Source organism: Exophiala bonariae, assembly GCF_035927105.1.
Source record: "Exophiala bonariae strain CCFEE 5792 chromosome Unknown scaffold_2, whole genome shotgun sequence".
In the NCBI taxonomy this organism is placed as follows: Eukaryota; Fungi; Ascomycota; class Eurotiomycetes; order Chaetothyriales; family Herpotrichiellaceae; genus Exophiala; species Exophiala bonariae.
This window is the reverse complement of record NW_027042477.1, coordinates 1,326,394-1,340,587: the sequence shown is the minus strand read 5'-3', so window position 1 is coordinate 1,340,587 and position 14,194 is coordinate 1,326,394. Positions and strand designations below refer to the sequence as shown.

Genomic DNA, 14,194 nt, shown 5'->3' with positions numbered 1-14,194 from the left:
ATTCCCTGTCAGCTGTGGAATTGATCGACCCTGCTTGGCGAACGTTGCTGTACTAAGATGGACAATGGTAAGCGTGGCGGAAGAAAGCCACCTTCTTTACTTTTTCTGCATTCACGCTATAAGAAACCTTTTCTTGAGGACATGGCCTTGGGACAAGTAATTTGTTGCACTTCGGTTTCTACCAATGCGGTGTCCTGCGGTGGCTTGCGTTAGGATACTATGACCTGCAAATATTAAAGCTACGGAGTATCGATCGTGGAATACTCATGCAGTGCCACAACGCACAGGTTGTGCCAGATTGTGACGACCAGAGCCACTGAAGTATAAGTTCCTGGCAGAAGCCAGGCGCTTACTTGGCCTCGAGCTTGACCGACCAAGTCATTCAAGCACTATGCAATGTGAATCTGACTGCGATCATGAAGCCTCACCACTCATCTAGTCTTTTTATAGGATGCCACGCATTACTACCTAGGTAAGTAGTCACGCCGTCTTATTACGCCCAACTCTTCGTTCAAAGGCAAAGACAAAGACTCCCTAACCATTCGACGTAAAACGAGCTCGAAGATAATTTACATAATCCCGTCACCTCTCCTACTCTGTTTTACAGGACCTGCGAACCTTACAAATAAGCGCTTATACAAGTTTTTGCCCCAGGGTCATCCCAGGTTGAACTTGTCCCATTGAATAACCAGCAGTTCCCTCTCCCGACGTTATATTCGGAGGACATTGATGCTTGGAATGTGACAGCAGAGCAAATGAATTCTTTCCGCCAGACATTCAACCCGCCACAGGCTTCCACGCACATCTCGGGGGTGTAGGCCGAGAGCTGCATCAAAGTAATCCCCACATCGCCTCTGTTGTTCCCGAGGTATGCAGTCTCACATGCCCAATTAAAAGTCTGTGGAGGCAGTGGGTTATCGTTTATTTCGTAGACGTAGTTCTCCGTGGGACAAGAGTGCTGCAAGAGTGTAACAGCGGAAGGAGCAAGCGGTACATAGTTTTTGGCTTCGGCTGTTGTAGGTGCTGCATTCGCTGTGCTTGAAGAGCGTGAAGCTGATGTAATTGTTCCCGTCGCTGTGTTAGCGGGCTCGGGGAGTATGGTGCTATCTTGTGTGCTGTCGTCGACCCGTCGTTAGTTAATGCGACCAGGAAGGATGGACTGCTGCCATACCCAGAGGATCCTTTAGAATGTGCTACTGCTGCCCCAACAGCTCCCCCAATGATGGCTCCGACTGCAATTGTGGTCACGATTGCTATGAGTATGCCAAACCATAATGGTCGGAGGTTCCAAGGATTGTGCAATGGCTTCCGTGTGACGTCACTAGCCTTTGACGTCTCGGTGTCACTCTCAACGTCTTCGACTTTGTCGTTTATGGTTGGGTAGACTGGGTACAGGCCATCATGACGGGGGTTCACTTCTAGACCAGGCTGGTCCTGATCAGGTCGATTGAGCATTGGATTCCCGACTCGTTCATTCCTCCAAAAGATTAGTTAGTTAGAAGAGGAGACGAGAGCGGGGTTGGTGGGAATGGATGCTGTTATATCTCGCCAACATCGTGGATTGGAGGAAGCGCCTCAGGGGAGGCCGTTAAGCGCGAACATGTGGTCTAAGAATACCTGTAACAAGTCATGCGGTGGCGTCAGGGAAAAGGTCTACTCGTAACTATATCCCTAACTTAGCCTCCGACTTGTGTTTCACACTCTTCGCAAAGACTTTGAATAATTGGCAGAACATCGACTTAGCATCACAATGGTTGGAACAACCTTAGGGCGAATTTCTCTTTGTAGGCGTAACGACAGGAAGAAGCGTCTATGCCCGAGGCCTCGGCCTGTTTGCACATACTTTGTACGTGCATTTGGGTTTCAGCAGATTGAGACACGAACGATCACAAAGATTAGCGAGCCAATGTGCAGGATTAAATGATAAATATCAATTTAAGGTGCCTAAGATACTTTGTATTTGTCCTAGCAACACTTAGCCGTATTTTGACCGTTTTAGTTAGCGTTTTACCAAGTCATCCCCCAAAGGTCCTCAGCAACATCATTTTGTTAGGCTCAATAAGGATCCCACTTCAGCCTTCGCTCCAGCAAGTACGACTCGACGGGCAAACCCCTCCAAATACTCTGGCCATCAACAATATCATAGAACTCGGGTTTAAAACTCACCATGGACCATCCATGTATTAGCTTTCGCCAGTAACATACCTCCGCAGCAGGAGTCAAATATCGCTCTGGAAAAGACATCACACTGTTTGAAGCGATTCGTTCAGCAGCCTCGCCATGGTTTTCAAGCCAAGAGATTTTGGTCTCCAGGTCCGAATAATTGCGTTGAACTTCCACGAAGTTTTGTTGTGGTCCTTTTGATTTCATCAGAGAATGATAATGCTGTATCCAATCCATCTTGTGTGCAATGACGACTGAGTTACAGCTTTGAAGGTACTTGAGCCGTCCGGAGTAAGAATTGCCTTCAGTGTGAGCTAAGTATTTATATTGGCAGTGCTCAGGCATGGGTTTGAGATCATTTGCCATGGATTCTTTGTCTCTCCACGTCAAAGCCTTGACGTCCGCCCAGGGCTTACCAGCAGTAGCCTGAAGAAGTTTCTCGCGCAGTTCCAACCCCATTAGGGCACCCCGCCAGAACAAGCTAGGTACTTTAGACGACCATGGCCGAGCTTGGTCAATCAAGGCGGCTTTCAATTGGACTTCGTGTAAAGTACCGACTTGTGTCTCAGGCCATGACCAATGGCCAAAGTCAGGAATCAACCAAATATCTGCATCTTCACTGCGACGGGCGTAGCCCCAGAGCGGCACAGAAGGAATGCGGTCGTCTGTGTTGAAGGCGAATTCAATATTTGGGAGAGGATCAGGCGAAGATAGGATAGCTCGATGAAGTGCGTGAAGTGTTGAAAGTCCTCTAGAGTAGATGCCACCCTCCGTTGCAATGACATAAAGCTAGGCATGTTATCACTCTGACTCCATGGCTGTTAGACGCTCAGGACACGATGGAAGATATCTGCCTACCTGTTGATTGAAGATCATCGCTCGAACATAACCATTTCTTTTGGGAATCTTGTCAAGCTCTGAAACAATGATGGGCGAACCCCTCCTATTCTTCACAGACCGTTCCACCTCCTCAAACAAACCCGGAAACGCCATTTCGCATTGCCCCGAGTTTAGCATTAGATTCACCGCATCCCTCTCAAAATCCCACGTTCCGTTAAAACTCCTTCCATGAAAAGGTGCAGCATTATCATTGGAGGATTGAAGATGTGATGTGAGATGTTTCGTCGTCCACCACGCAAGTAGTATCACTGAAATGACTCCGCCGGTTATGAGCCTGCTGAGTCGATGATTGACCATCGCTAGCAGAGGGACATCCCGCATTGAATCTCCCGGCACGTTTGAAGCCACTTGAGCAGACAATTGGACGGACAGGAAGGACAAGAAACTTGAAGACACATTGTGTGGAAATGCTCCTCAAGAAATCAAACTTGGCGCTCAGGTTGTTTTATCGCGTTGACGTCAAGTATTCTGGCTATCAGGATAAGGGATCAAGGGGTAGTCCACATAGATAGGGAGAACCTTGGAAGCCAAATGCCCAGCATGGCATTGTGACATCACTTGTAATGACAGGCAGGGAACTACTTCCATAGGTACCTAAGGTATCTCGTTGGCTGACGATTTTAATGGAAACGTTATCCGCACCGTTTTGTTCCCTCTGTGGTCCGTTTTCTTCGTCACGGAACTCCAGCTTGTATTCATTTTACAAGCGGGGGATTCCATGTACTTCGAGAGATACCTATGCAGGTAGTTGTTGGATTCCAGAGCTGCTTTTGGGAAGTCATAACACTTGATACTACTTGGTAGCTTCCAGGCTGTTGTCCGACATGGCTCCAAGATTATTCGTAGCGGAACAAAGACATGCTTACGGGGTAAAGTAATTCTTTTTGTGGCTCTTCGTAGTCGGCAATACTTCTCCGTATTACTACTTAGATGAAGTACGGAGTACACTGAGCAGGCGGAGTGTTTTGCAGACCCCTGGAAAATTAATGAGGCGAAGTAGAAAAACGTCGGATCCCCAAGCTGACGGAGCTAGGCATCCTTGGCATGATCACGTGGAACCCAAAAGCATCGTCCCCGTAGATAACACGTGATATGGGCGGAGCAACAGTACGCGGGCGAGACCAAGTTGGTGAGCGCCTGGCTGCAGGTGAGCCGCGGGCGATCTCTACAGTACTACTTGAATGTACATGAACTCGAACGACAACAACCTCGTTATCCAACTTAATTGTACAGTGCCACCCACCATTCACACCACACTTCGCTTGCATACCCAGCACGTCACCTAAACTATTGAAGTCTGTTTATTCTCCGTGGCGTGCGACAAGCATTTCGTCACGAAGCACTCAACCAGGCGCCACCATTTCCTGAGCACATCCCTCCTCTCCTCATCGTCTACCAACCATGTCGAACCCTCTAGATACCGATGCGGGATCGGAACTTTTCAGCACATATGAGGCTGAGCTTAAACTTGTCGAGGCAGATGTGAACCAGAAGCTCGATCAAATCCCAGAGCTGGCAGGGGAGGAGCGCAAACTTGCGATTCGAGGGGCTGAAAGAGCGCTCGATGAAGCAAAAGAATTGGTACTTCCCACTGTGTTTTTTCGACATGCTACAATATTTTCCCTATGGCAAATTACTGACCATGGTTCCTGCCTTCTCCAGCTCGACCAAATGGCCCTCGAAAAGTCCAACATCCCCACCTCATTACGCTCCAAGATCAACTCCCGGTTTCGCAACCACCAATCCGACATCGATGGCTTGAGCCGCAAGTTGAAGTCCTTCTCTGCCTCATCCGACCGGCAACAACTCTTTGGCGACCGTTACACAGATGATCCCGAGGCCGGTCCACGAGATCTCCAGCTGGAGCAACGCCAGCAACTCCTGTCTGGCACCGAGCGCCTCGGAAGATCAGGCGACCGACTTAGGGAGTCGCAGCGTATAGCTCTCGAGACAGAACAAATTGGCGCATCCACACTGGCGGACTTACATCAACAGCGTAATGTCATCGAGAACACCCACCGGAACCTGCTACAGAGTGAAGGCTATGTGGACCGCAGTGTCAAGACTCTGAGGGGGATGGCCCGTAGGTGAGATCTTTCCTCTATTGCAAATCCATGCCGTCCTTTTGATACTGATCGGATTCTTCTGGTTTGTAGGATGGCTACCAATCGGCTGATTACCATCGCCATCATCACGGTTCTGGTACTGCTTATTATTGGCGTCATTTATAGCAAGTTCCATTGATTTTTGATAAAGCGTTATGAATCGAGTTGGCGTTTTGGCGGGCGTTTTCTGGCTTCTATGGAAGAGGCTCTCTAGGGGTGTATCGAACAGGACTTCTCGGGGGCTGTGCTGTGGATTTGAAAGCCGATTACACTTATATACAGCGGTTCACTTGCGATCACAGTAGCCCGCCGTTACAAGGCGATGATCTGTTCGCACGCTCTCTCACCTGTGACATATTCCGCAGTCGCTCTATGAACTCCATTCATCCTCAACCCGTATATCTAATGACTCCAAGTCCAATGTTCAGTATAAATCCAATCACGATAGCCATCTTCCGCCGCTGACTCCAGATCCCTTCCTCGCGAATCCCCCACATCAAGCACCCAATAGGCCAGAAGAATCCCATGACCGTGCCCCAAATCATGTCATCCAAATTACCCGCTTGAGCCTCTTCGTCAGAAGAACCGTCTAGCGCAGCCCCGGCACCCAACACGCCTCCCTCGTCCGTGGAATTGTCAAGCCACCGGTCTTCCATATTGCGCAGGGTGTTAGGCGACGGCATGGTATCTGGCGTGTGCGTGTGCGCTTGAATGGCGAGGAATTGGAGACGGAGCGACTGGATCTCGGTGGGGGTGAAGCCTGCGTTCTGGAGCCGGTCGAAGCCTCTCGGCGCCGGCGTCGTAGTCGTCTGCTGTTGCTGCTGCTTCTGTCTGGACGATGTGTCGTCTTGCTTCTCCTCCCCTTCCGCGCCGTTCTGCGCCGCAGCTACTTCTTCAGCGAGCTCTTCCTTCGATAGCGCGAGGTCTCCTATCGAGCAGTGTATGTAGATCCGTGACGGGGCCGATGTCTCCCCACCGAGGAGTTTTGCCCTGAGTCCAGCGTCTCTTCCGCCACCACTCCGTCCACCCGCGCCGCTGGACTCCTCATACGGGCCCGGCGTGCCGATGCGGCTGGGCGGACGACTGACATTGCGTTTGAGGGAGATGTCGAGTGGAACCCCGTCGATGAGCGCTTTCCCGGCATAGATCAACCGGATCCGTCGCGTGGCATATTCATCAGGAATGCGTGATCGGATCAGCTGCTTCAGCGTCGCAGTGTTGGCGTGTAGAGAGCCTGGGATGGACAGGAGAAGGTCAGGCAGCGATGCGGAGAATCGAATCGTCAGTTCAAAGTCGTATTCATCGTCGCCATGTGTGGCCGGAGGCTTGAGACTCATGGAGGCAACTTATCGGGCGAAGGAGACGTGTACTCCGCCGTCATGCTGTGGCCGTTTGTTGTCAGCGACCCGTGAAGCGAGGTGGTAGTGTGGATGGAGGAAGGTAATGGGTCGAGGTGCACGCAATAGTAGTGAGATGCGGGTGACTCGCGACTTTGAGATATCCCGCATTCCGCGAGTCATGTTTCACATCTGTATCTCATCTCGTGGATTAGTCTCGCCCACATACAAACAAAAGGTGAGATAGCTTATTGGAATTGCATGAAGTAGGCTATACAATCATATAATCAGATGTTCAGCTAACAGTTTGATCGGGATTCGAGTAGCGTTCTGAAAGGAGAATTGTCGCGGACACAACGCTGGACACTAAAATATCGAAGCGTGAGAGCGGCGAGGTCGAGATCCGCTAGTCATATATCTTTTAAATAACTACCCATAACTAGGTATGCATCAAGTTAAGCCCCTGACCACTTGTGCCTTGTTCCAAAAGGGAGTGTTCATGTCTGAGAGGTGGCTGAAACAGACAGCATCAGCACCGGCGCCGATGGTCTCCCTTCTCACACCCTTTCCTGTGGGGTGATGCCCACGAGGTATGGGGACGGATAAAAACCCAAGATGCCAATAGCGCTGCATCGAGGGTGTTTAAGAGCTATATGATAGACCCCTCATCAGTCTTGTACGTGAACAATGAGTTTTCCTCGGGCTCGGGATGTCGCAAGCCTTGCGTATCCCTAGCATAAATGTCAGTATATAACATCGGACATTGGAACGGTGCCTGGAGGTAATGATTTTCCATTAGCACATACCTGTAGGACCTGATCCATCTCAATAAGACTGTCCACCACCGGTGTCATCTTTCCATCCTCAATGAACGCCGCAAGCCGCATCAGCGCATCTCTTGAGATCTGTCCAGCATGCATCACACACTTTCGTGGCATGCCACCCAGGAACAGTGGCATGGTTTGGGCAATCTTGATTCTAATGAACCATCCGATCATGTCGAGAACAGTTCCACCGCCATGGATGAGGGGCATGTTGCCTCCAAAGATAAAAATCCCATCAGGCTTTAGATATGGAGATGAGTTCTTAAGGATAGAGTAGTCTTCACCAACCATGTCTATGATCGCATCGAATGGTTCGAGACTGTAATTTTCTGTGAGATATTTATGGAGATGCTTGTGTTTCTTGTAATCGACAATCTGTGAACCATGACATCCGATGTGAGTATCGATTGCATTGATCAGCAAATGCTGAAACTCACCTGGTGAACACCAAGCTCCTTCACCAGCTGCTCATTACCCGCCGAACATGTCCCAACCACCAGACCATTGTCTCCGACAGCGGCCCTGGCTGCCTGTATTACCAAGGTCCCCATTCCGCCTGAAGCTCCCGTGATCAAAACACGGTCATCCTTTTTCAAGCCTGCCGCCTCAGCAAACTGCATCGCGGTGACTCCTCCAGCACCCATGCCAGCTATGTCTTTCAATGTCACATTGTTCGGCCTTCGTACGACAACGTGGTCCGGGAGGGTGACATATTCGGCCAAAACGCCCCCGTATTTCCTCAATACATCGGCGGCAAAGCCACCGAAGACATCATCGTCGACAGCAACGTGTTCGACTTCAGAGCCCGTGGCAACAATTGTACCAGAATAGTTATTCTCTGCGATCCAGGGATTGTTATTGAAATGTGGCATGAAGGTCATCATGGCCGCTGAGCCTTGGAACAACGCAGCATATTTTACCTTGACAAGGACTTCATGCGGCCCTAAAGACTCAGCTGTCGGTTGCGGCAGGTCACTCTCGAGCTTGAGAACATATTCTGGTTTGCCGCGTGCTCGATATGCCCATCCACGCATTGTGACATCTGCTTTATCGTCTTGAACAGTGGATGAGCAAGGCTACGTAAATGTGGTATAATACGTAGATGATCAGAAGAAAAAATGTCAGATACAAACCAAGTTTCTTGTGGCCGCGCGGATTTATACCAATCGTGGAAAGACTCGTCCGAGGCCTTGGGCCTCGAAGGCAGGGAATGGAGGGATGGTGATCATTGTTACATGACTTGTTTCTGACAATTTAAGAAGGCAGGACTCGTTGCTTAATTAGTCATCAAGGCTGTCCGTTGAGCCTTCGCCGAGTGTCCGCCATTGCCGGACCGGCTACGCGTGCACAACTTTATGATATTGAATTGCTCGGTTGTGGCTCTAGCCCTGTTTCCCAAATGCCTCCTTGATTTTTGTGCGACAAAGTGAGAAGGCCGCGTAAATGCACGAAGATTCCTTCCCATGTGTCGTCTGGATTGCCATGACGCGAGGGTTATTGGGTGACATTGCCGAAGATCGAACCTGTTAGGGTGCAATTCTCCACTGAACTTGACTCCAATCAGTTCGATCGCTCATACTCACAAGAACCTTCTCCTTAGGCTCCAGTATATGAATGGGCAATACGTCGACTTTCTTCTCCGGCACCTTCAAATCGCCGCCCTCGACAGAGTCGATGTCGAACCTTAATATGACCATTGCCACAAATCCTAAGATCTCAGCTTGTGCAAAATGTCTTCCCGGACATAAAGTAGCCCCTCCACCGAAGGCTCGAAACGCCGCAGGATGCACTGACCTTTGTTTCTCAGAACGTGACTCTTCATGCTTAAGCCCGGAGGAGACATGGCCGCTTGAAGAGTTGAGAAATCGCTCAGGGTGAAACTCGTGAACATTGTCACCCCAGATTCTTGTGTCAGCATGCATGATACCACCAGATATTTGCAGCACAGAGCCTTTCCGTAGGAAGTATCTATCTTGCAGCATGGTATCAGTGGTCACGACCCTAGATGACAAGACATCGGAGTGGAGCCGCAAGGTTTCGCGGAAAACTGCTAAAAGCAACGGGCATGCTTTGTTGACCTTGCTTATTTGTAAACTTCTGATATTCGGACTTTCATTGTAGTTGGCCAATGCATTGCTTTCCAGTTCTGCTCTGACCTCTCGTAAAAGTTGAGGGCGAGCGAAAATGTGCAGGATTATCCAAAACGAGGCGAACGTGGTATTGATGATTCCGGCGAAGAGAAAAGAAATCTCTGACCGTGCGAGATTCGGGACAGTAAAGCCATGTTTTCTCCCAACCGCAATACGCTCCTGAGTGATGGTTGAACCAAGTTTCTCGTAACCAAGGTCAAGGTAACGGATATATGCCGCTGCTAGGGCTTCTCGGCCTTTGTAAGCAGTGCGGGCGGTATATGCAGGAAACAGATTCAGTAGTAGACGAGGAATACCATGTACGAAATCCCAGAATGCCTTTTCAAGGCTTGAGTCTGCCGTGATGGGGTTCTTGGGACCATAGAGAAATTTTGCTGTTGCAATCGTGACAATATGTTGCACCCAAGCCATGAGTTCTTCGCCCCTCTCTCCAGAGTGGGACTTCTCGACGTACGAGTCTAGCATGCTCGAGAATTCGATGTAGGCGCGCATGTTCAATTCATCGAGCGCATCTCCTGGGGTTAAGGTGGAGTAAATAGTGTCCTGCACATCTGGATAAAACCCGCGCACCGGACCATCTCGATCGATGTTAGTAGCTACAATCTTTTTAGTCTGATCGTCTAGACCTAAAACACGTTGCGTGACTTCGGGGATTATAGGATTGAACGATAGAGCTTTGGATGCTCGCTGTACGCTTGCTGCCAATCCGGGATCAATAACCACATAGGTCTTGGATGTCAGTGTCTGCAGAGCGAATATTGGATGTGGGAAGCGAACGCTATTCTGGCATGTTAGCGGAGTGTACAAACAGCATCATTCAGATGTAGCTCCTACCCAAGATATCGGAAGTAGCTTGCTCCATGTCGAAGTATACCAACGACGTGGCCGACGAAGGGTACAGAAGATGGGACAACTGGAGGTTCACGATCATCAACTCTGGCGGACGAGACAACCTTCGCAAGCACCCCAAGAAAAAGTGCAGTTGTCAGCACAAGTAGCAGTGTAAACCAAGATACACCTTCAAGACTCATGTCGGCAGACTCGTTAAGTAAGGCAAGAAAAGCATACTCGCTATCGCCCCTGAAAAGGGAGATGCAAATGTGCAATCCTGTGAGGCGCAGAGGCTAAATAGAGATTGAGTGATAATAGCGTCATCGAAAATCTGGATAGCGCGCCATGCAAGGTTGAGCCAGGCGCCGTGGGGTTCTTATGAGACACGGTTCGAGAATCGAGATGGATGGCACCCATGGAAGGCTGGGAGGCACCTGATTGAGAGTCTCTAAGACAACACGGATAGGTATTGGGAGCCCGAGGCGCCCAAGGACCCGCTCTACTCACCTAACTAGTTAGGGTGGCTGGTACCCCACGGGGGTGACAATGAGCCATACTCTCCCACGATATGATGGTTTTCGGGTAAGCAAATATCCGCGGCTTTGACGAAAAGCATCGAATTTGTTCACTGAAAATGCCTGAATAAGTGCTAGCTAAACGATCTTCTATGTTGAGCTACAGCCTAGAGCTACAGCCTAGAGCGACAGCTCTAGAGCTGACGCTCTTGAAGACACGAAGTTGTTACTAAACGCCGAATGAAATCTCTAGACCATGATACCTGGCATGACTTCGAAGCTGTTCACTCAAAGAGATAAATCATAGTGTTTGGCAGAGTTCACGCTTTCAACAGTTATAACCTCCATCTACATTCCAAACTGCACCTGTGACGAAGCTGGCCTCATCACTCAGAAGAAACGCCACGACGTTCGCGACTTCCATGGGATTGCACGCACGCTTCTGCACCTGGCGAGCTATCTCCGTCGATTCCTCTAAAGGGACTCCATCCATCATAGGAGTGTTGACCACACCTGTTTATAAAAATCAGCATTATAGCTCATTTGTATCGAGGGACGGCTGCTCAACGGAGCAATGCAGCGTCGGACTGACCTGGGGCGACACAATTGATTCGAATGTCGGGATTCTCCTTTGCTGCGCTCCTGCTCACGCCTATCACAGCATGCTTACTGGCACAGTATGATCCTAAAGCCTCCCATCCCAGTTGGCCATTCACACTTGCCGCAGAGACCTATTTTGAGACTCACATTTGGTCAGTCTGAATTTACGGAGGGACGGTGAAGCAACCTTTTGCTTTGACTGCCGTTGATATAAAGATGGCGCTTTGAGCGATTTGTGACTTACAATACTTCCTCCCTTCCTCATGTGCTTCAATTGGGCTCTAATGCAGAAGAAGACGCCCTTAGCATTCACATCCATTTGGAAAGCCCAGCTTTCGTCAGTCTCATCAATTACGTTTGCTATTCTTGCGACCCCAGCGAAATTGACAGCACCATCAAGCCGACCTAATTGTTCAACGGTGTGGCTGATCCAGCTATTCACAGATGTACTGTCTCGAACATCCACGCGAGTATAGATATGCCGTTGCTGGTTCTTTTGGGCTTCTTCCACCTCTCCTTTAAGACACTCGATGGCTGTCAACAGACCATCTTCGTTCATATCCGCTAGAGACAATATTGCGCCATTGCTCGAAAGCAGCTTTGCAATCGTTAGGCCCATTCCAGAAGCTGCTCCAGTGATAGCGATCTGATCCTCTGATCAGATTTTCTCCGTGTACATCAAGCCAAGTGCGTGGTATTCTTGATGAAGGGGACATACCACTTTTCCTTGAAGACTCGACATTATGGCTCCAATACAAGCAGCTGAGCAGTGCCAGAGGCTTTAGGATACTGTGCAACAATGTTCTTGATTCGATGTCTTGTCGGTAGCTTCGAGAAAATAAGCATGAAAGAATTCCGGTGATTTTCGATCATCTGGTCAAGATATGTGATCCTATGATGGGGATCTGGGTCAGTAATGCATGGATTTTAAACAGCAGTGCATATTTGGCACTATCTCCAAGGCTTCTAGTGGTGAACGCATCGTCTCGACATGCTTGCTGACCACATAAATCAATTCTGTTTCATTCTTCAGCGTTCTGAACCTCCATTCGTACTTTGCCTATAGCTTTACGCACGCTATTATGAAGCTATCAGGCCAAAATGCATATTGAACTCTGTACGAGCCCGTTAAGTTCATAAACCCCCTTATCTAACCGCCTTGTAATGTTCCCCACACAATCTTCCGTTTCCACCCTGGTCTGCAGATCCGAGACTTTCATGTGGGTCTGTGATACAATTGAAGCGAGGAACAAAATACTGTTAGAAATGGACCAAGGGGCTGGATTTCGGAAGGATGAAATGTGGAGGCATCCACATCAAGAGGTGCCAGGCATTACCCGCAATCACTTTTGTGCACTCAGGCATTGATTTTTATCTGAACGAAAACAAATAGTTCCAATACACTGTATTCCATCGATACCACTATGGCCATTAAGTAGTCACAGCTTCAAGACAGAGTGAACACTAAATAAACTTGGGATCTCTCTATCGTTTGCTCCTAAGCATTGCAACGCCTACGCAAAAGCCTCCTCAACAAAGCACCGTACAGCATCCAGAGCTCGGTCGACATGTTTTCCATCATGGAGGATATTCAACGCTATGAATCCCCGGGATCCGATATAGATCCTCTTCTTTACCATATGGTAGAAAAATGCCTCACGTAAAATCTCTGCATCCGGGCCATGAAAGCCATAACCTACCACACTGCCAAATCCTCGAACGAATCCGACCGGTGGGCTTTTGGCCTCAAATATCATTCTCATGCCATCTCTGAGCTTATCGCCGAGGGTATTTGCTTTGTCAAGTGCCTCTCTTGTGAGTAGACTTGTTCCAACCGAACCCGCCGCGACTGTGAAACGGTTGTTATTCCACGTACCAGAATGAAAGAGTGGGTCTTTCTGGGACAACTCATACTGTCGCATGATATCCTGTCGCCCGCCGAAAGCACCAAATGCCAGGCCGCCACCAAAGTGTTTTCCCATGGTAGTCATGTCAGGAATCACTTCGAAATACTCTTGGAGTCCACCATAATATAAACGAGACGTGATTACTTCGTCAAATATCAGGATGGCACCTATCCGAGTGGCTTCTTGACGGAGGAATGTCAAAAATTCCTTGCTTCCAAGGATAGAGCCGCCAGCACCCTGCATCGGTTCCACCAAAATGACACCAATCTCATCGTCAATATTTTCTCGAGTTCGTTCAATATCATTATACCGTCCGAACACAAAATGATGTGGTATATTCAGACGACTGGGAGTAGCTGGGAACATCAGATTCCCTCCATGGTAACCGTCTTCAAATACCATGACTTTCCGTCGCTGGTTGAATGACAGGGCTGTCGCTATAGCAAATGTATTTGCTTCATTGCCGGAGTTGCAGAAGCGAATCATGTCGATGCTGGGGAATCTGGAGACCAACATTTCGCCCAGCTCAGCCTCTTGAGGATTTGTTCCCCCAAGGGAGTGACCCAGTAGGAGAACTCTCTCAATGGCCTCTTTTATGGCAGGATGCGAGTGTCCATACATTCCTGCGCAAAATTCGGAGACAAGGTCAAGGTACTCATCTCCATCCAGAGACGTTAGGTATGTTTCGTGTCCTCCCGAAAACCCGAGAGGGAACGGTGTGTAACTCAACACAGCTCTTGTTGTTCCACTGGGGATTATTGCTTTCGCATGATTGTTGTAGTGGAGGGATCGAGAGTTATCCCTGGTATATTCGTCAAGTAAAACATCCCTCAGGGAAGCGACTCTGCTGGAGCGGATTGGA

General features: G+C 49.1%; 7 protein-coding genes across 7 annotated transcripts; 1 reads left to right on the top strand and 6 right to left on the bottom strand.

The window, feature by feature from the left end:
• Positions 1-2,055: 2,055 nt before the first annotated feature.
• LTR84_005008 (uncharacterized protein) lies at positions 2,056-3,156 on the bottom strand (the record flags this gene model as incomplete). Its single annotated transcript, XM_064848580.1, has 2 exons — positions 2,056-2,952; positions 3,022-3,156. 2 exons carry the CDS (start codon positions 3,154-3,156, stop codon positions 2,056-2,058), a joined length of 1,032 nt encoding a protein of 343 aa, XP_064711204.1.
• Positions 3,157-4,464: 1,308 nt separating this feature from the next.
• On the top strand, positions 4,465-5,154 carry LTR84_005007 (uncharacterized protein; the record flags this gene model as incomplete). The annotated part of the gene is made up of 2 exons (XM_064848579.1): positions 4,465-4,644; positions 4,726-5,154. 2 exons carry the CDS (start codon positions 4,465-4,467, stop codon positions 5,152-5,154), a joined length of 609 nt encoding a protein of 202 aa, XP_064711203.1.
• Positions 5,155-5,557: 403 nt separating this feature from the next.
• On the bottom strand, positions 5,558-6,505 carry LTR84_005006 (uncharacterized protein; the record flags this gene model as incomplete). The annotated part of the gene is made up of 1 exon (XM_064848578.1): positions 5,558-6,505. The coding sequence occupies one exon, from the start codon at positions 6,503-6,505 to the stop codon at positions 5,558-5,560; it is 948 nt and encodes a 315-aa protein (XP_064711202.1).
• Positions 6,506-7,173: 668 nt separating this feature from the next.
• Positions 7,174-8,363, bottom strand: LTR84_005005 (uncharacterized protein; the record flags this gene model as incomplete). Its single annotated transcript, XM_064848577.1, has 3 exons — positions 7,174-7,236; positions 7,312-7,704; positions 7,767-8,363. 3 exons carry the CDS (start codon positions 8,361-8,363, stop codon positions 7,174-7,176), a joined length of 1,053 nt encoding a protein of 350 aa, XP_064711201.1.
• Positions 8,364-8,855: 492 nt separating this feature from the next.
• LTR84_005004 (uncharacterized protein) lies at positions 8,856-10,510 on the bottom strand (the record flags this gene model as incomplete). The annotated part of the gene is made up of 2 exons (XM_064848576.1): positions 8,856-10,257; positions 10,314-10,510. 2 exons carry the CDS (start codon positions 10,508-10,510, stop codon positions 8,856-8,858), a joined length of 1,599 nt encoding a protein of 532 aa, XP_064711200.1.
• Positions 10,511-11,153: 643 nt separating this feature from the next.
• LTR84_005003 (uncharacterized protein) lies at positions 11,154-12,167 on the bottom strand (the record flags this gene model as incomplete). The annotated part of the gene is made up of 4 exons (XM_064848575.1): positions 11,154-11,338; positions 11,418-11,556; positions 11,670-12,071; positions 12,144-12,167. 4 exons carry the CDS (start codon positions 12,165-12,167, stop codon positions 11,154-11,156), a joined length of 750 nt encoding a protein of 249 aa, XP_064711199.1.
• A 772-nt stretch (positions 12,168-12,939) lies between these two features.
• Positions 12,940-13,953, bottom strand: LTR84_005002 (uncharacterized protein; the record flags this gene model as incomplete). The annotated part of the gene is made up of 1 exon (XM_064848574.1): positions 12,940-13,953. The coding sequence occupies one exon, from the start codon at positions 13,951-13,953 to the stop codon at positions 12,940-12,942; it is 1,014 nt and encodes a 337-aa protein (XP_064711198.1).
• Positions 13,954-14,194: the final 241 nt, after the last annotated feature.